The 19,773-nt window shown below is 43.4% G+C and overlaps 1 protein-coding gene and 1 long non-coding RNA gene across 27 annotated transcripts in view; one reads left to right on the forward strand and one right to left on the reverse strand.

Annotated features, from left to right (window-relative positions):
• The window catches only part of enc (R3H domain containing protein encore), a 944,198-nt gene that overhangs the window by 363,386 nt on the left and 561,039 nt on the right, over positions 1 to 19,773 (forward strand). For all 26 annotated transcript variants that reach the window (XM_071685668.1, XM_071685684.1, XM_071685751.1 and 23 more), the window contains one exon: positions 2,989 to 3,092. In XM_071685668.1, coding sequence (XP_071541769.1) covers positions 2,989 to 3,092 — 104 coding nt within the window. The remainder of the gene's footprint in view (positions 1 to 2,988; positions 3,093 to 19,773) is intronic.
• On the reverse strand, positions 15,711 to 18,895 carry LOC139759783 (uncharacterized). Its single transcript, XR_011715146.1, has 2 exons — positions 17,949 to 18,895; positions 15,711 to 16,705 (listed from the first exon to the last, which is right to left on the reverse strand). It is a non-coding gene; the product is annotated as an uncharacterized lncRNA (long non-coding RNA).

The raw sequence follows: 19,773 nt of genomic DNA on the forward strand, positions 1-19,773 counted from the left end.
ACCGTCAGCCATCCCGGCGGTGGAGCTGTGGGATAAGCAGGTCCCGAGGCGACTCGCCACGAAAATTATTGACCAATTTTGTCTGGTACAAAGACCGTACGAGGGAGGGGAGCTTCCACAGAGAAAACTGTCTCGTTTGTTAAAGTTTATCCTGGCGTTTAATCGTATTGGAGGCCAAAAACCTCCCTTTGCTATTTTTACATATTAAAGATTAATATTTAGAATTGGTATCCGAAAATTACACAGTGGCTGCTGTTTATGCGTAGATGTCACTAAAGTATATCTTTTTCTGTAAGAGATTTTTTTTTTTCTCATGGAAATCTGAACCTTCCATCATGACGTATCGGTGGACACTGCAGAGCAATGTCAGGAGGGGTGGCCTTGCCGTGTGGTCAGAGTATTGCATTGTGAATTCTACTCTAAAGTCGTGTGTGTGTGTGTGTGTGTGTGTGTGTGTGTGTGTGTGTGTGTGTGTGTGGATACAATCTTGCGCTGTTTGTTTACTTGTTTTGCTCTTGTCAACAAAATAACCTCATTATCTTATAAAAATTTCTCTGTGAAGTTTCTCAGCGTTATCCGTATTTCAAACGTCATACAAATGTCAGAAGTTTGAACTACAGATCGTTAAATAGGCCTTCACGGGAGGGAGGAGCATACATGACCTCTGGATATGCATGAGGACGAAGTACAAAATTGTGGTAAGGTGTATTACAACTCTGCAAGACTCTTATTCGCATCACCTGCCAAATACCAGGTGGCTCTTCATCCTTCTTTCTTCGATTGTTATCAGTAGCCTGGTGCAGCACTCCAGCTATCACCTCTCATGAACCTTCACCTCCCGTCTGCCCAGACGTCTTTAACCCTCTCCTCTGTTCTGCTGATATTATTTCGTTGTCTGTCGTTAGCGAGCTACCTGCATGTGCTCCAGCTATAAAGGCATAGATCCCGCGGCACGCGACTGGCTGCTGCTTCCTTAGTTTCTGCTTGTAAGCCAACCACACAAAGATTGCCCGTCATGGCACCTTCCCATGAACGGCGAAGCTGTAGAATTCTCCTGCCTTCGTCTCTCCTTCCTGTAACTTTCCACCTTGAGCGTTAGGTCTGCAATCATCTGATGGGCTCATATTGCTGTCTTCTGCCTTCTGTATCTCTTAAGGTACTCTATTCCACTTACCATCTCAGATGGCCGCGACTGGCGCTTATTTTTTTGTCCGTCTCATGTTGGCAGTTTCAAAAAGAATGAATCTTTGGCAACTTTCTGCAAAGTTGGAGCCTGATTTAAATTACTTGTATTGGAGTCATGCATTATATCCTAACTTTGTTTTTCTGATGATAAGGACACTTTGAAGGATTCCTCTTGGATAAACGGAAGTAAAATTGTGCGCTGATGTGGCCATTTGATTATTTAGTACTCCTTAGTCGAGCTACCGAACGAAGTGAGAATGTTCTCTGGAAACAATGAGTAACTTTCGGTATTCATCGAAAATTATCTTTGTCTACAGTAAACCTTTTGATTTGAATGTTTTTTTCCTTTTATTTTTCGTAGCTTCAGTCGTAATTGTAAGGAATAGAGCTCTACAAGACTTGATAGTGTTGGTGTTGTATGGTAGTACTGAATTTGTTCGCACTTTTTAGCTTGTTCATCAATACTAATTAGTGTTCAGTGTTAACCAAGTTAATGAGATGTGTCATCTCATTGTGCTACAACTTGAGAATCTTGCCAGGCCGTGTTAGCCACATTACAAGCCTATGATTAATCAGATTAAGAGAAAAATGTAATTGTGGAAACTGGACAGAAAAGTTATCAAGCATGAATCAATGGAAGTTTCACGGGTGTAGAGAAGCTTGGTGGTGAAGGCGGGTGTTGCTGGGGCACAGATGGCACCAGTTATGACCCACATAGAATTATTCATCAGGTACTTTTTGTTCCCATTTGTATTCGATAATTTGAGATGTTTTATCATTTCTTGCAATGACTGTTAAGGTTGGAAATCATATTTATGGCCATATATATCTTGTTTTGACAGTGTTACCCGTGGGTCAGTGACGAGTGTGACAGTGTGTTACCACCAGTCATTTGTGACGGTTTGACAAGGGCACAATCCTCCATTTGTCCAGGTTCACGTGTGTTTAGTTTTAGTTTGTTGTATAATCATGAAGGTGTGGAGGTCACTCACCCTCTTTCGAAGAAGAGTTGAGATAATTTTATATATGAAATTTCGTTCCTGTCATTTTTCAGAAAAAATTCCGTGTGTTTAGCGTCATATTAAACATCATTAAAACTTGTAGAGTTGTGTCAACAGCCTGGGAGGTGACCTCCCACTTCCGGAAGGACTCGGTCGGGTCAGCCTAGTCAAACGAAACTTGTTTCGTGTACGTAACGTGATTTGAAATGTTCTGGAAACAGCCATTTTCTTCGCTAGCTGAAGAACATCCCGGACAGAGATGATATATTCCTCGGTGGTAATGATAGTAATAATAAGTCTCACTAAGTGTCTAACATACGTGATTATTAGGAATATATTGGCTGTTAGTATCTTGTGCAGAAACGGATGAACGGAAAGAATAAGGTAGAATTTAAACATAAGAGGCCCGAACACAGGATTACTAAAACGAAAAAGGTAAATTGAAGATGAAAATAGGGGAAATATTCCCACAGCTGTCATCATTTGGATGTAGTAGTTCACTTATGTACACAGGACTAAAGTGTATTTACTATAATGTTGAGATCATATTTTTCCTCAGAATTCTACTTTAGTTACTTGTTATTTGTTGTATTGTATTTTTTACCCTGACTGTTACCAGATGTGGAATATATAATTCATGAGAATATCTTTTTAAGATGAAAAAATGATTCACATTGTATATTAATGTATTATATTAAGTCTGTACGTCCAAACAGGTAAATTTGTAAACATTTGAAAAGGTTTATGCATGCTTATATGTTATATTGTGTTGGATGTTTAAATGTGGTTCGTTGTGTTTCAGTACCGTCCATAGTGGTGCACAACGGGTCCACCAGTGCTCCAGGCAGCCCAAACATGGAGCGGGCGGCCAGATCACTCCGCCCGCACCGCACGCTCTCCAAACAGGTATTGTCCCCCCTCCTTGACGTCTTTTGTCTTCTTTTGATTATATGTTTTGTCTCCCGCCATTTTTCTTTTGTGTACAGGAAACGGCTGACATTCTTTAGACAGTTGCAGTACTGTCTGTACCGTTTACTGTCTTTCTTCTGTCAAGTTACACTTGTTAACCTCTTCGGCCTTGGCATATCAATCTACAGAATGCCCTCGTAAATGATCAGAATTCCGTAACTATCTTTACTGTTAACGGTCGTAGATGTGTCAGCCATTAATGGGCTTTCAGGCAGGGACCTAGTGTGGGTATGGGCGATCTGTTTAGCGAGACAAGTGTGTGTGTGTGTGTGTGTGTGTGTGTGTGTGTGTGTGTAAAACAAATAAAGATACAGTATGGTAATGGGTGCAATACGCCCCAGGTTTGACGTTTCAGCTCATAACAGAGGGTGACATACTGTATGTGCTGACAACACCTAGGTGGGTGGTGTGCCGCAGACTTGTCGTAGGCTGGCACCTCCAGCAGACCTGGCCACACTGTCCATTTCCATTCTATGGTTAGCCAGATCCACCAGAGTACACTGTCACGTACGTTCCTCCTTCTATGTAACTGCGAGTGACTGCTTATTTCAAAGATTGCCAGAGAAAAAGGAGTGAATATCCAGTTTGTAGCTCAAATATTATGATCTAGAAAGTGGTCACGCGAGATGACAAGTTATTTAAATGTCTGTTTACTGTGATATTCCTAGTATTAAAGTGGTGAGGGTGTGGTGTTCTTAGCGTCCGCTTGACTGTCAGGTGCTCATAAGTGAGTCAGAGATGTGCTCCAACTTCTTAAGCTTCTTTGGTAGAGGATTAGGAGGTTGGTACAATACTTTAGATCGTTGTTAAGATGTTTGCAGGAAGAATTTATAGTCGTGATTTTCATCGCCTTTTTAGAGAAAAATTGAAGTACGTTGTTTCCCACAACTGTTGAATGGTCCCACCTGCACCGCCTGGGTCTCGCGTGGTGTACCCCAGTACTTCACACCTCACGTCAGTAAATCATTTTCCAGATCCAGAAGATGCATAACTTTGGCTGGACAAGTCATTGACTTCACCTTTTTCACTAGCAGGGTCTCGTATTGTCTGATATTAGATTCATTTGTCTCTCGAAGCATTGTGAAGTAATTCTTTATGTGGTCATCGAACCCGTACCACAGGGTCGCTATTTCTAGCGGAAATGGCGATATTCTTCACCATCTAACCGCGTAGAATTGTACAGTAAGCTGGAGAGAATTTGGAAAATGGGAAAGTGAAGTCTGGAGATGACTGGAGCTTAAGAATCAAAATAGAGATGCAGAAAACGTGCCTTGAGAGTCAGTGTTGTGATTATTTAAGGCTCTTGTAAATATGGGAAACTGATGGCCCTACAGGTGGTGACCCGTCACCCCAACTGTCACCTTTAGACCAGTATAAATCGTCAGTCAATAACATCGTTGCATAAGGCCTCATACGGCTTGATGCCTTGATCAGTATGAGCAGGTCAAAGATGAGGAGCATATCCCCTGGCGTCGCTGCATCGGATCTGGCAAGCTTATGAACTCTTGTCAGCCGAGGTACAGTTGTACCGCCAGACCTGGATATCTGCTGCCACTGGTGAAGAAGACTGGTTATGTAGAAGACCCTCGACCCACGAGCAAAGAAAAAAGTTACTGCATAACAGTATGTGAAATGTACGTCAGAAATCTTCCGCGGTGAATCATAGCAATGATGATTGTAGAAAAAAAAATAAGAATATGGTACATGACACATTGAAAGCAATAGATCTGAAACAGATTACGATACCTTTACTGCATGAAAAATATGATGTTTATAAACTAATAACAACGATGATATATATATCAAGAAAAAATATTTTTTCTTCAATGGTAAGAAATTACAACACTCCCGCTCGTGATAGTCCAATGGAAATGTTTGGCGTTTTGACTTAAGATTTTGCTAAAGTGATGGTCTGGTTCGTCTTAACATTTTGCTAAAGTGATGGTCTGGTTCGTCTTAACATTTTGCTAAAGTGATGGTCTGGTTCGTCTTAACATTTTGCTAAAGTGATGGTCTGGTTCGTCTTAACATTTTGCTAAAGTGATGGTCTGGTTCGTCTTAACATTTTGCTAAAGTGATGGTCTGGTTCGTCTTAACATTTTGCTAAAGTGATGGTCTGGTTCGTCTTAACATTTTGCTAAAATGATGGTCTGGTTCGTCTATTTTGCTAAGTGATGGTCTGGTTGTAACATTTTGCTAAAGTGATGGTCTGGTTCGTCTTAACATTTTGCTAAAGTGATGGTCTGGTTCGTCTTAACATTTTGCTAAAGTGATGGTCTGGTTCGTCTTAACATTTTGCTAAAGTGATGGTCTGGTTCGTCTTAACATTTTGCTAAAGTGATGGTCTGGTTCGTCTTAACATTTTGGTAAAGTGATGGTCTGGTTCGTCTTAACATTTTGCTAAAGTGATGGTCTGGTTCGTCTTCTAGGTTTGTGCATTGTCTAATTGTTAACTTAGCTGCTCAGATCCTTTATGCGTCGGTATACAGTTAATGGGGACCTCCCCTGCAGGTGCACTCATCAGCTGTAGCTTAAAGGATACTTTCGTCAAGATATTAACCTCGTCATATGGAAAGAGATGTCGCGTGTGATAGTCATGCATAATTTGCAACTTGCAGGGCTTGTTCTAAAGGTTTCCAACAACAGCAAACTATATAAGCCACTGCAAGCTGAGAGGGATCTCAGGCTAGACCTGGAGGCTAATTTGAGCAGATGTAGGTGTGTCCATAGATTTTGTATCCTCGTCCGTATCTGATTCCTGGGGTCAGAGTTGTGGTCTGCGTGTCCGGGTACGTGATTAAAGCACAGAGGTCTGTCCCTCCGTATAATGTAGAGGGTTTGGAGGGCCTATTGCCTCATTTTCAGGTGAACTTGCCATTGTTACCACGGCTTTGATGAGGAGATGTGGGCTTGTATCTACAGTTTATTGAGGATGGGAGCAGGTTCCCAAGTATGATTTTGAGTATTCTGAGGAATGACGGCTAGAGCTGACATGATTCTTTGTATTTTGTGTTTCAAGTATTCCACGGTTCCTATCCTTAGTGTGAATATCACTGGCTCGTCTTTGTCTCTTCTTTTTGTTCCACATTTTGTCGTCGGACTCAGTGTAGCAGTAGTAGCTCGTCCCGCTCGGCAGCTGTAGATTGGACAGCCTGCACAGGTGAGATTTAACTTCATTTTTCCACATCTTAAGTCTTAGCAAGTGGAGGCGTTTTGGAACAGGTGCCTGGCACATCACCACCACTTGTTTGCTGTCTTGTAACATGATCCAAGGATGTTAGGTAGTTCTAAATTATCCCCGGCAGCATGTTCAAGGGCAGCACCTTTCCTGAAGTCTGATACCTACGTTAAGGGAGATGTGTAGTCGTATCAGACCTGAAAGTCTTTTGTGGTTCAGGCTTCTTCTTTCGTCCATTTGTACCAGCCGGCAGGTGAGACTCCTGGTGGAAATATGTCTGACTACCGGTCATTACTCTCTGTCTCCCGTCCTCCTCAGTGCCCACAAGATCCTCGGGCTCCTCCTACCGCGTAATTTTTTTTTTTTGTTCATTTCTTCCATGTCCCCGGCATCGTACAAGTGTCACTTCTGTCATTGTTCTTTATTGTTATAGTTGCTGCTTCTCTTGCCTCAGGGGCGGCCGGACCTGCCCCATGTAGGTAGATGGCACTGCCGACTTGTACGCTACCACTGCCGGCTGCTTCCAGACTTGTTAAGTCAGTGTACACAGTATGAAATTAAACGGCCCAAGGAAGGGTGAGCTCTTGACGGTAATTGCCTGCCTCTGCAATTTGTTGGACCGCTTAATACTCGGCAAGCCACTGCGTCACATGAATACTGTGTGACCGTCAGCCACGTAAGGGTGGGTCGATGTGATGCCTGTTTCTTTGTCACGCCGCTAACCTGTGGAACTTATTATACCTTCTCCTGTTGTAACGAATTATCACCACCTGCTCCTTTTCTAAAGGCAAATTGCTGTTTCCTGAAAAGGCTTTTCGATTTTTCCTCCCCTTATAATTTTTCTTCTTTTTATCAACATTATTTTCGTATACTGAGTCAGTTGGTACAGATGTGACGCTTTTGGTCCTTCCTCAGGAGTCATGTATCAGATGTATATGGTAAACTCTTAGCTTTCCAGCGTAATTATTACTGATCTGTGATCCCTGGCTCCCAGCCTTAAACTTGAAATGATTTACTTCTCCGATAAAGAAAGGTTTCATTTGAAATTCATGAATAAATGAATATGAACTTTTTAAAAGGTTTTATTTCACTCTTCCGTCAATTGAACTCGCTGCCCAGCCTTTCATGAGAATCCTTTCACGATGAGGCAGTGAGGAATGTGGCACCTGAACAGTTAGTGAACTCTGCCTTTTCTCAAGATTCCGTGGCATATATTCTTCTTATTTAGAGTAACACACACCGTTGTTCCGATGAGGCAAGTGCAGCACAAGATATTGCCAGCACCGCAGCTGGAGGCGAAAGGAGACAAGTCAGGTGAAGTTATTTGGCGTGTAAACACTATCTGGTTAGCGGTTATGGTGTCTCCAGTACCGGGGAGGCCATAGCTGCCGTATTAGATAAGCCGCTGGAGAATGTCTGGGGTCGGGAAGATGCACTTATGGTGACCAGAACCTCGGGAGACCCAGGTGTTGGCCAGCCGAACCGTCGGGCACATCGTCGCGTGGCTAGGCTGTATATGGAACTGAATGTGATTGAATAAAATGTTTTCTTATTTTCTTGATATTCAAACGGTAGTGAATAAGTTTATACAACGTGGTTTAATGTATAACTACGTTGTTAGCAGGCATCAGTCTGATTACATCAACTTTCATATCTGTAATGCTTTTTTATACTATGTTGATGCAACTGTTGATTGTAGGTATTGTATCTGTAACGTGTGCGTGTGTGTGTGTGTGTGTGTGTGTGTGTGTGTGTGTGTGTGTACAGTGTTTACACGAACTCTGAATAACCAAACCTGACCACACACACTCACACCTACCGTCACTCCTGGCCCTCCGCCTGCTCTCTCTCTCACCTCATTACCCACCACCACCACCACCACCTCAACACCGTTCCTTGCCTCACCTAATGGTTTTCTCGTCCCCGGCCTGAAGACCTGCCATCAGCCGACCACTAGGGCCAGCAGGCTCTCCCTCGGGCCAGGTATCGGCTGTTGAGGCTCATTTGCTTGGGAACTAGACACTCACCAACCACAGCTCAGGCTCTTGTCACCTTGGGCCACATATTCTTGCGCGCGTGGGTGTGTGTGTGTGTGTGTGTGTGTGTGTGTGTGTGTGTGTGTGTGTGTGTATATATACCAGAAAAAACTTTTCTTATGGGAATTTTTTTTTGTCAGTTGGGTTTTCTTGTTTGCGCGTGAGAAGGGCCCGCTCATTTATTTCCTCGGTAACGGTTATGTATAGTCTCTTGAACGTACAGTGTTTCTTTGTTGGCATTCAGTAATACAACACAAGTTGAACATCCGTAGAGCGTCTTTGTGGAGATTGTGAAAATAGTGGCGCTAAGGCGAATGAAGCGACAGTAGACATCGTTAGACAAAGCTTAAGATGGGAGCCCAACTGTCGAGAACTCCTTTGTCATTCTGTGAGTGTACACACGAGAAATAAGTGTCAGAATTTTATGTGTGACAGGAACTTGGGAGTCGACGTCATCCACATTTCTACAGTAGAACAGGAGACAAACTGTCTTCTGGCACATATCAGAATAACTCTCAAATATATAGATAAGGACATATTTAGCAAGCTGTTCATATCCTTTGTAAGGTCTAAACTAGAATGTGTTTTTAAAGATTGGTCACCGCGCCGAAAGAAAGCACAAGGAGCTAGTAGAGAAGGTCTAGAAGAGAACAGTGAAAATAGTACCATATTTAAGGGAGCTAAGTCATAGGGAAAGGCTAAAGGCATTGAATTTTCCCACCTTGGACAAGAGAAGAATGAGTGTTTACTTGATCACAACCTTATAAGATTTGAAGAGAGATCGATGACGTGGACAGTGGCTAGTTCTCCTAGAGTTATAGGGACAGGACAGCCAGAAGACGTAACATGAATACATGCAAGAAGATTGTCGGCAAATATATAAAGAAATACTTTCATAGTAGTATGATAGAAGAGAATGTTCAAGATATAGGCCCCGCGATTGTAACGTTCCCTCCCCGTGCAGTATAAATAGGTCATTACACACGAGTCAGCACAGGCCTCCCCCTCAAGGTTCTGTCCTGTCCCCTACACTTTTTCTCTTTTTTCTTTAATGATTTCCTCTCCTCCACAAATGACCAATTGCACTCATACGCTGACGACTCAACGTTCAATTCTGCTCCCTCTTCTCTCGTTCGATCTGCATCTCGTCTTGACACAACTTCCTCAGTGAACTCAAACTTGGACAGGATCTCAGTGGAGTGTACAAAATCTTAAGTTTAATGCAACCAAGACCCAAATTTTACCCATTTCTGTATCGAAAATTTCTCCCCACTCCTGTCTTTCCTTTGTTGGTTCTGCAATTCCACCTCTTGACTCATTGCAAATTCTTGGTATTACTGTAATATCCACTATTTCTTGGAAGCGCCACATTACAGGAATATCTAAGTCTGCCTTTTAAGAAATTGGATATCCTATTTATATGTCGAAACTTTTCTTCTGATCAGTTGCTCCGTTTATATAAGGGATTGAATCGTCCTTGTATGGAGTACTGATCTCACTTTTGGGGTGGTTCTAGCTCTGTATGCTTACTTGACAGAGGTGAGTCGAAGCCTTATAAACTCTCAGGCTAGCTTCCAAGCTTGACCCCCTTTGTCCTACGCCGCAATGTTGATTCACTTTCCCTCTTCTGTAGGTTTTTGCTCCAGAGACTTTGTTGCTTATGTGCCCACACCACTAGCTAGACCACGCAATACTAGGCAAGCTGCTGCGTCACATGATTATTGTATGGCCTTTGGCAGCTCAAGATTGGGCCGTTTTGATACCTGCTTCTATCGCTATACGTCGAATATTTGGAACTCTTTACCCTCTTATGTCTTGACCAATAACTGTGACCTGGCACTCTTCAAAAGACAGGTCTTTCACTTCCTCCATAATTCGTAAATACTTCCCTTGTCTTTATTGTATTTCAATTAAGGCCCGGCCTTGAAATGGACTTTTGCGCGTGACTGGAGCCTTCAACATAAGAAAAGAAATGAGTATGAAATAAAGAAGAGCGAAGATTTAGAGAAATATATTTCGATCGTGGAAACTACAAAGATTAAAAAAAGAATTACCGTAACGTGAATTTGAAGTTCAGTAGCCAGGAAGCAGCGCATTGCGGTGAAAAAAAGATTCTAAGATTTATAGTAGAATGGGAGCATGGATATCCCAGCCTCAAATAGATGTGTGAGCAAACCGGAAGAATACTTCATATAAGATGTCAAGCAAGAGTTTCGAGATGTGCTGTGACAAGATATAGTCGGAACTCATGGCAGCCAGCATTTGTACGGCATAAGAGAGCAAGGAACGAGTAATAGCAGGATAAGAAGGAGGCATTAAGAAACTTAGAAAGGAATATTGTCAACGGAGCAGGAGAAATACCAAACCATGTTAACAGAGGATGATTTAAGGATATCTGAAGAACCGACATGATTAAAGTTTTTTTTTCGCGGATGACACTCTAGCCCCAACACCAGTGAGATGAAATGGAGAAGAGTTTTTGGAAAGCATTCAGATGTCCAGAAAAGACATGAACGGAAGATTCTTAATCCATGAAAGGCTCGTGGTCCTGATGAAATATGTGATGAAGATGTGGGCAGATACATTCGATATCGAAATACTCTTCAAGTTGTCGCTGGAGGAAGGCAGAGGAGTGGAGGAGGGCAACCTAATTTATGATCACACTACGTAAAGCAGACAACAGTGAATAAATGTGTGCATTCCTGAGAGAGCAGTACTGATCGGCCGATCGGAATGTTATGAATCAATGATTACCGTAGAGTCAATGACATAATGTATGGGTATGAATGACCTACTGAAAAGAGTCAGTGACATAATGTATGAGTATGAATGACCTACTGAAAAGAGTCAGTGACATAATGTATGAGTATGAATGACCTACTGAAAAGAGTCAGTGACATAATGTATGAGTATGAATGACCTACTGAAAAACTTTAGAACGAGGGAGGAAAAAGCAGTGATGATGCAGTTGGAATCGCGAAGCATTCTCACGCTTGCAATGATGTATACTTTGATATAGCCATTTGAAACCTATGTTACTATTGAGCTAGAAAATGATGGAGGCTCGTTCCTAGCAGAGACTGGCAGCATGGAAATATTGGTTATCATGAAATGTTAAGAAAATTATACTTTTTTTCACCACAGTTGCATTGTGATTTATACAAGGAAGACACTTAAGAGGTTGGTACTTAATGTATACATTGAAGTTATCACGTATGTGACAGACGAGACGCAGAATAACACTTTCGAAATCACAAAATACAAGTTCAGAAATAAGCACAGCACAGTCATTATCAGTGACACGTGAGCTTTCAGCCTTCATCTATGAATTTTGTAAACCTTAGGAACGTGACAAGTGTCCTACAGACAGAACTGAGAGAATTGTACAAGTTTCTCCATCATCAGCCAAACTAGCCCTCTCTCGGCCCAGGCTGCTGTAGAGACTGGGACAACAAAATAACCCGATATGCCAGGGTCTCACCGGGGTAACTCCCCCTAAAACCAGGTGGGGATGAGGCGAAGGTATACGTAGCAGTGGTAGGACTAGGCTAATTCGTGCATGGGAAGTGTCCATATCTGTGTTCACTGACCTTCGTGGGCACCAGGGTGACTGATCCACACAGTAGCTTCCACCTGTGGGTTCAGCGTGACGACTAGGCTGATTTGTCTAGGATGAGTGTTCACTTGTGCTCACGAACAGCACCACCAGCTGGATGAAGCAATCACAGGTAGTGGGTAGTGGTGTTCACTTGTGCTCACTAAGAGCACCACCAGCTGGATGAAGCAATCACAGGTAGTGGGTAGTGGTGTTCACTTGTGCTCACTAAGAGCACCACCAGCTGGATGAAGCAATCACAGGTAGTGGGGAGTAGTGTTCACTTGTGCTCACTAAGAGCACCACCAGCTGGATGAAGCAATCACAGGTAGTGGGGAGTGGTGTTCACACCAGGCCCCTCACCCTCACTCAGCGGTGCTTCGGTTATTCTCACCAAAACCCGTACCTCGAGCACGAGAATAACATTTCAGCATAACCTTTGGTCTTTGACCTCTCCATTTATTCATGACCTCTCACATAGCTTCTAATCCAGGACCTCCCTCTCCCGTATTCTCTAACCTATGACCTTTACTCACTTCCCATACACTTGACTTTTCACCGGAAAATTTATTCATTGCTTATCGTCGCCCAGCTTAACCCAGCTCGGTGACAGCCATGACCTCTGACGGAGGTTATTCCCCCATCACCTTTGTCTCAGACACGTACTGAACGTCGTGAACATACTCGAGCTTTGACCCGAGGACTTTACTGTGACCTGTATATAATTGACGTGATCAGTTTCTCATGGCCTTGACCTGGGTATTTAATCTGTGGCTTCTCTACTAGCTGCTGAGCTGTGACCTGGACTTGAGCATTTGCCCATGACCTTTTACTATGACAGGGTCTTATTACTTTTGACCTGGGAAAGTCACCCATGACCTATTATCGTGGTGGAACTTACCTTTTCACCTGGTCACTTACTCATGAATTTTCACCTTGGAAATGTCTCGGGGATTGTGGCTTGCACCTGATCCATGACCTTTGACCTCTGGGATCCGTAACTCTGTGCCGTAAACAGAGGCAGTGTTGGTTCCTCTAATAAAGCCAACTGAATAATTAAGGCGACATTGCCGGCGCGTCTGCCGCTAACACGGAGCATCCCAGGGCGGCAGCCGCGCCCTCTCCTAGGAGGAAGGAAGGCTGGGTTCCTGCGGGCAACAGGAAGGTGATGGTGGAACTGTAAACAGTGAAAACAGAAGTATCGGAGAAACCTGCCTGATTTCAGGATCAAGAAACACGGTTAATGCTGAGTAGAACGTGGAACATTTTTCTGTTTGAAAGTAAATAAGTTGAATATTGCAACGTATGGGGAAGCGAGACAAACTCCATGAGCATCACCTTATGGAATACGTAAGAAAGAAAATCTCTGGTCCGATATTTAAAGCTGTTTGCTTCCCTTAAGACACACAAACACACAAAGACTATATTAAAGATCACCTTTTCCTCACATTAATACTTGTGTAAAAACGATGTTTACCATCATTTCATTAGTCCATTGGCTAATGCTTGGTATACTTTATAATTTCAGCCCTTGGTGGTTAAATCAATAAATTATCATTATTATTATTATTGATATTATTATTATTATTCGCATATTTTCTGTTTCATTTCGTAATGGAAAATAAATCTGCTGACACATTAGGATGAGTCGTCGGACAGACGGATCAACAGGTATGTACGTATTTCGTGATGAGTGAGTGTTGTTTGGCAAGGAAGAGTAGGCTGGTCAGGTTGCCTGTGGGTGTGGCGACACTCGGCCATGGTGGCGGGCTCTGGTGCTGTCAGCTGAAATATATTTGGAATCAGTTGGACTTTTGCTCGTGGAAGAATTACATGAGTCCACCTCTCTTTGTTGCGTTTATCTTTAATGAGTAATATTGTGAAACATCTTTGTTTCCCAATGAAGCATTGAGTGTAAAGACAACATTGAATGGGAAGTGGTGTGACATTGATACATCGTAATTAGTGAGCAGAGCTGTAGAGTGTCCTGGCCTGGGGTTGTGGTGTAGACAAGGAGGAACCTCAAGTGATGGAGACGGTATCTGTCCATTATAGTGAGGCGAGAGCGGGACGTCCCCTTTAATGTTCCTCCACTGACTTGATATAGCGTAACCATCGCCACCGCCGCTTGGCCTCGCCCACTGCCTTACCCTCAGCCACTGCCCTAGTCTCGGCCACTGCCATACCCTTGTCTTCGGCCTTGCCTCTCCTTATCCTCGTCCGCTGATACACTCTTGTCCACTGCCCCACTGCTTTACCCTTGGCCACTGCCTTGCCCTCGACCACACCTTAGCCTCGCCCGCTGCTTTAGCTTCGCCCTCTGCGTAGCCACTGTCATTCCCTTATCCTTGGTCACTGTCATAGTTTCGACCACTGATTTACCTTCTGCGCACACTTCTAACCTTGTCCACTGCCGTACCCTTGCCTCACTACCCTAGTCTCAGCCACTTCCTTGCTCTCTGACATTGTTTTAGCCTCACCCACTCCCGTACCTTTGGTCAGTGCCCGAGTCTTGCCCAGTGCTTCCCCTCGGCCACTGCCCCAATCTCTGCTACTGCTTTGGCCACGGTCACTGCTGTAGCCCTGGACACTGCATTAACCTGTTGTTGTCATAGCCTACGTCACTGGCTTAGCCTCGGTCACTGCTTTAACTTCGATCACTTCCTTGTGCTCGGGCACTGCCTTATAGCCCCGGCTATTTGCCTTATCGTAGACCACCATCTCTCCTATATTGGTTGGTAGTGGCGCAGTATCAAAGAAGGGATGATGGAGACCATGATGTATCACCTCAGAAATGCCCTTTAAGATGTGATTATTAAGTAGCAGACTCGGTAAGGGAAGATGGCTGACAGACATGTGTAAATATTATAAAATACAGATGATGGGTTGGTGGTATCCAGGTCCATATAGCGACCTTTACCTTCAGTTTCCGGGTGGCTTTTTGTATGTTATTTATTCATTATTTTACGATTGCATTGTAATAATCATGGACTTTTGTTGCATAAAGTATTTTTGTTGTATTGCAATGCAGTGTAAAGGGAAATCATACATATAAAGACGTACAGTCGCTGACTGAAGTCTTGACGGTCCATTGGCGAGCTCACGGCTCTCGTGTTCGAATCACGATCGTATCGGAACCACTGTGAATCTCGAGCCTGTGGTTCATGGTGAGTGAGCCTGGGTGACTCGGTCTGGTAACAGAACTGCTCTGGTGAGGGTAGAGGAGTCGCCTGAGGACTTACCCGTGAATTATTATCCATATGACAATTTTTGAGGGGTTTAATCACATTCATTCAGCATTGCTGCTCTTGGTTGGTGGTTAACACGAGTTTACTTCATGATTTTGAGTTGTTTCAAACTTAGTGATTTTCATTTTATATAGTTATAATCGATAGTGGCCGCTACCTCGACACCAGAACCCGGCATCCCTGTTCTTGTGAGTATCACTTGATAGAATAATTGTTTAGGATTAGATTAGGAACAAAGAAACTCGCCAACGAGAGCTAGATTTGTAGTTTTTGTTTATGTGCATACTGTAAAAGACTTACGTTTCCCTTGTACAAGAACACAGAGTCGGGTAGCTGAGTGATTACCTTACAAAGGTTTCTTGAAATCGAGACTAAACACCGGAGAATGAGTTTATATCCCTCACAGTTAAGTGTTCAAAGGATCCATTTCACTATTTTCAGTAATTCTGTTTAAAGAGAGACTGATGGTATTGTTTGATTAGAATAACATACAGGACGAATAGGAACATTAGTTTATTGCGGCAACATGATAGATTAGCCTTAATTACATTTAACTTGACGTCCATACCCTACGGGCATTGAAAACCTCCTGAATCCTTGTGAGAACAGAATGGACGAGGTTTCTGCAGACGATGAGGCGGCGACGAAGGCTGTGCCATGCCTCGCGTGCAGTGTCCACGATGCCGTGTTGGTTCCCAGCCTCACCCACGTTCCAGTCCCGACACATGATTGCCCACACTTTTGAGTAAGGTTCATGTCGCACTCTTTCGAGGGCCAATCCCAGAGTGTGTATTGAGTTTTTATCCTGCACGAGTTTGATGACATGTAACTCTGGGATGGCCATGGCACGAATTGAAGGAAGAACTTCATATTTCAGGCCGTTTTTGGCTGTTAAAGCGACCCTCAGTTTCTACCAGCTCGCCAGACCCATGTTTCCACATCAGACTCCAGAATGACACGTGCACTCTGTCCCTGGGCTGAAGCTCGGAGGTATTTTCAGCTGTGAATCTGCCTCAACAGAGGAAAACATATGTTCATCCGTAAAGATCACGTCTACCCAGTAATTTCCTAGTCCTAAATGCTGCAGGGTAGATCCAAGGCGTGCTTCTCTGTGTGCTTGGTTCGGTGTCTCTTTCTTAGCAGGATTGTGGGAGTGTAGATGTTGTTCCTGGAAACGGCGTATGGTGGTGTGTGGTGGATGACACAGCGGCTGTAGCTGACGAGTCGCGTGGACAGCAGACGTCATGGGTCTTTCTCGCACTACCTGCCCCATCCGTTCATCCTCCTCCCGCGTCCTGCGCCGGGGTCGTCCACTTCGTGGTCTCGTCGGAACCTTGCCTTCCTCCTTCCATCTTTTTCGCCACCTCCGCCGCCGCCGCGCGCTGCTCTTTGAGAAGGCCGTTTTAGCAGCTGTTCTGGCCACTGGTGTCCCAAACTCCCTCATTCCAGTTATGCGGGCCCGGCTGATGATATCAGCAAGCATTAGCGACCTTCTTTGCAGAGGAAATAAGATGTATTAGAAATGTTGTCATTAAGATATGATAGGCAGTCATAGGATAAATGGCTGTAATTAAACACACTAGTTAAAAAAAAGCAACTATTAGTCGATCAGCATGGAATGGGGAACACTAGTGAAGGACCGGTTGACCCTACTCTATTGCCCTTGAAGACAGGAGACGTGACACGTCTTCGTCAGATGTACTTTCAAGAATACATCTGCTCTTGTAGGTGAAACTACTGCCCACTAATTGTAAACACCTAAGCCTCCTACCAAGTGTCAACAGTACCGATCGTTGTAGGTGTTACGTGCTGCTGTTTGTGTCATCACTTTATGTAACTGTTAAGGAAATGTAACGCCCATCACCTTGAATGTTTCATGTGTGGATTTTGAGGCACACAATAGCCAAACAAATGCGTCTATACACTATGTGCTCCTGTGTGGCGGGACATTTAAAGGCTAAATGAAAACTCTTTCCGTGTGGCAAGCCGAGAAAGTTGCCAGGTAGCCCGTAATGTGGCCTATTTTCGTAGGTCAGAGTGCCCCCCCCCGGTCATGTATGGAGATATGCTATTCTCTAGTTAACACACACCCACCCACACATACACAAGGACGGAGCTGTGCACACAAAGCATTTTAAGGTGAAGAGAGCCGAATTTTCTGTCCATTTCATATTACGTGACTTCAGTAATTCGAAAAGACACGAGTTTAACAACAGTAGCACACATCTACAACTGTCAGTATTTGTGAAACTAGGCAGGAAGCTGAAAGTGTTTATATTTAGCTCCGTAAAAGTCTTCCATTGATCGTATGTATGAATATACACATGGCCACTTTACAGTTAATAGAATGTGGACTCCTGAGTTTCACTGTAACGCTTATGATTAATGACATTCACTCTAGTATACTAGAACGTGTAAATGAGACTTCAGTATGGGCCGTAGCATGTGAAAAAGATCCACTCGGACGGTTGCAACATGCTTGTATGGTTTCGGTAACTCGAGTATATAAACTGACCTAACTGAACACACTCAACTTAACCTATCCAGAATGCATTAAAACCCGGGTGGAATGGGCAAAATATTGGAATAAGTCACTGAAAGATGATATAAACTATCTCTAGGTCACAGGATCGTTCAGTTATGACGAACCCGCCAGGTTCCAAGGACATAAGAGCAAAAACTCGTAAATAAAAGCTTGGCCCGCTTACCTAATACTGAGGACAATTAGGGGCGTACCTTGCACTGGAGCTCCACAATCCATGGCATGCAGCTGGGTTGCGTGAGTTAGTACCGGTAAGTCCGTAGCCGTCACCTCCACCCTCACCATAACAGCTCTGTTATCAGAGCGAGGTATCTTTCTTCGATTACTGTGATGCACAGGCTCGAGATTCTCAGCGGTTCCGATACGATCATGATTCAAATACGAGAGCCGTGAGCTCGCCACTGGGCCTTCAAAGACTTGTCAGTGCAGCGACTATACCACTGGGTCTGCTGGCCAGACCTTTGGTCAGCTGAGTGAGTGAGTATGTACGAAAATTTTTCTCAGAGTTCAAGCAAATAATGTATCTAAATTTAACAGTTAATCGTATGTTCATACTTTAGATAGTGCTTCAAAGTCAGTGCATCGTATTGAATATGTGAAATTACTCTGTTGTGAATGACTTAGAAGTTTAGGGAAGATTTTATGACACTGGTATCATAAAGGGTTATGTTATTTTTACACCAGTTTGTCTTCGTTGGTCGTAACGACAGAGAGGTCGTAGAACTGCAGGATTTTGTAATACCTCTGTAAATTGACCAGAATCCTGTTGGCTGAATATTGGCTAATCCTGAGGTTCAACAGTCAGTTTTGGTTTATTGAGGACTTGGTAGTGAGTCTGTAATAAGCCGTCCAAAACTGATCATGAAAATGTTTGTGGCTGAAGACTGCATTTAATGACTGTTATCCATGTTAACCCAGACACAGGCTGTCACTGCCTTCCTTTTTTGTTGCGCTTGTTGTTCCTGCTCTTCATGGAAATCAGACACGAAATGTTCAGTTATGAAAATTTGGCTGGTTGGCAACCTTACCAACCGAGCGGTGTGATTGGTGCAGGGTCCAAATGTACTGACTGACCATAGGTACCACGATCACCTGGCTTACTCTTGAGCTTCTCCGCCGCAGTATCTAAACACAATCCTCATGTTATACACACTGTTTATATATATATATATATATATATATATATATATATATATATATATATATATATATATATATATATTTTTTTTTTTTTTTTTATACTTTGTCGCTGTCTCCCGCGTTTGCGAGGTAGCGCAAGGAAACAGACGAAAGAAATGGCCCAACCCCCCCTATACACATGTATATACATACGTCCACACACGCAAATATACATACCTACACAGCTTTCCATGGTTTACCCCAGACGCTTCACATGCCCTGATTCAATCCACTGACAGCACGTCAACCCCGGTATACCACATCGCTCCAATTCACTCTATTCCTTGCCCTCCTTTCACCCTCCTGCATGTTCAGGCCCCGATCACACAAAATCTTTTTCACTCCATCTTTCCACCTCCAATTTGGTCTCCCTCTTCTCCTCGTTCCCTCCACCTCCGACACATATATCCTCTTGGTCAATCTTTCCTCACTCATTCTCTCCATGTGCCCAAACCACTTCAAAACACCCTCTTCTGCTCTCTCAACCACGCTCTTTTTATTTCCACACATCTCTCTTACCCTTACGTTACTCACTCGATCAAACCACCTCACACCACACATTGTCCTCAAACATCTCATTTCCAGCACATCCATCCTCCTGCGCACAACTCTATCCATAGCCCACGCCTCGCAACCATACAACATTGTTGGAACCACTATTCCTTCAAACATACCCATTTTTGCTTTCCGAGATAATGTTCTCGACTTCCACACATATATATATATATATATATATATATATATATACACACACATTATACTTGCAGATTCCTACATTACCAGGTTAGCGCCAGGAACAGATGAAGAAAGGTCACATTCGCTTACATCCATTTTCTTACT

This window comes from Panulirus ornatus, chromosome 3 (genome assembly GCF_036320965.1).
Source record: "Panulirus ornatus isolate Po-2019 chromosome 3, ASM3632096v1, whole genome shotgun sequence".
NCBI lineage: Eukaryota > Metazoa > Arthropoda > Malacostraca > Decapoda > Palinuridae > Panulirus > Panulirus ornatus.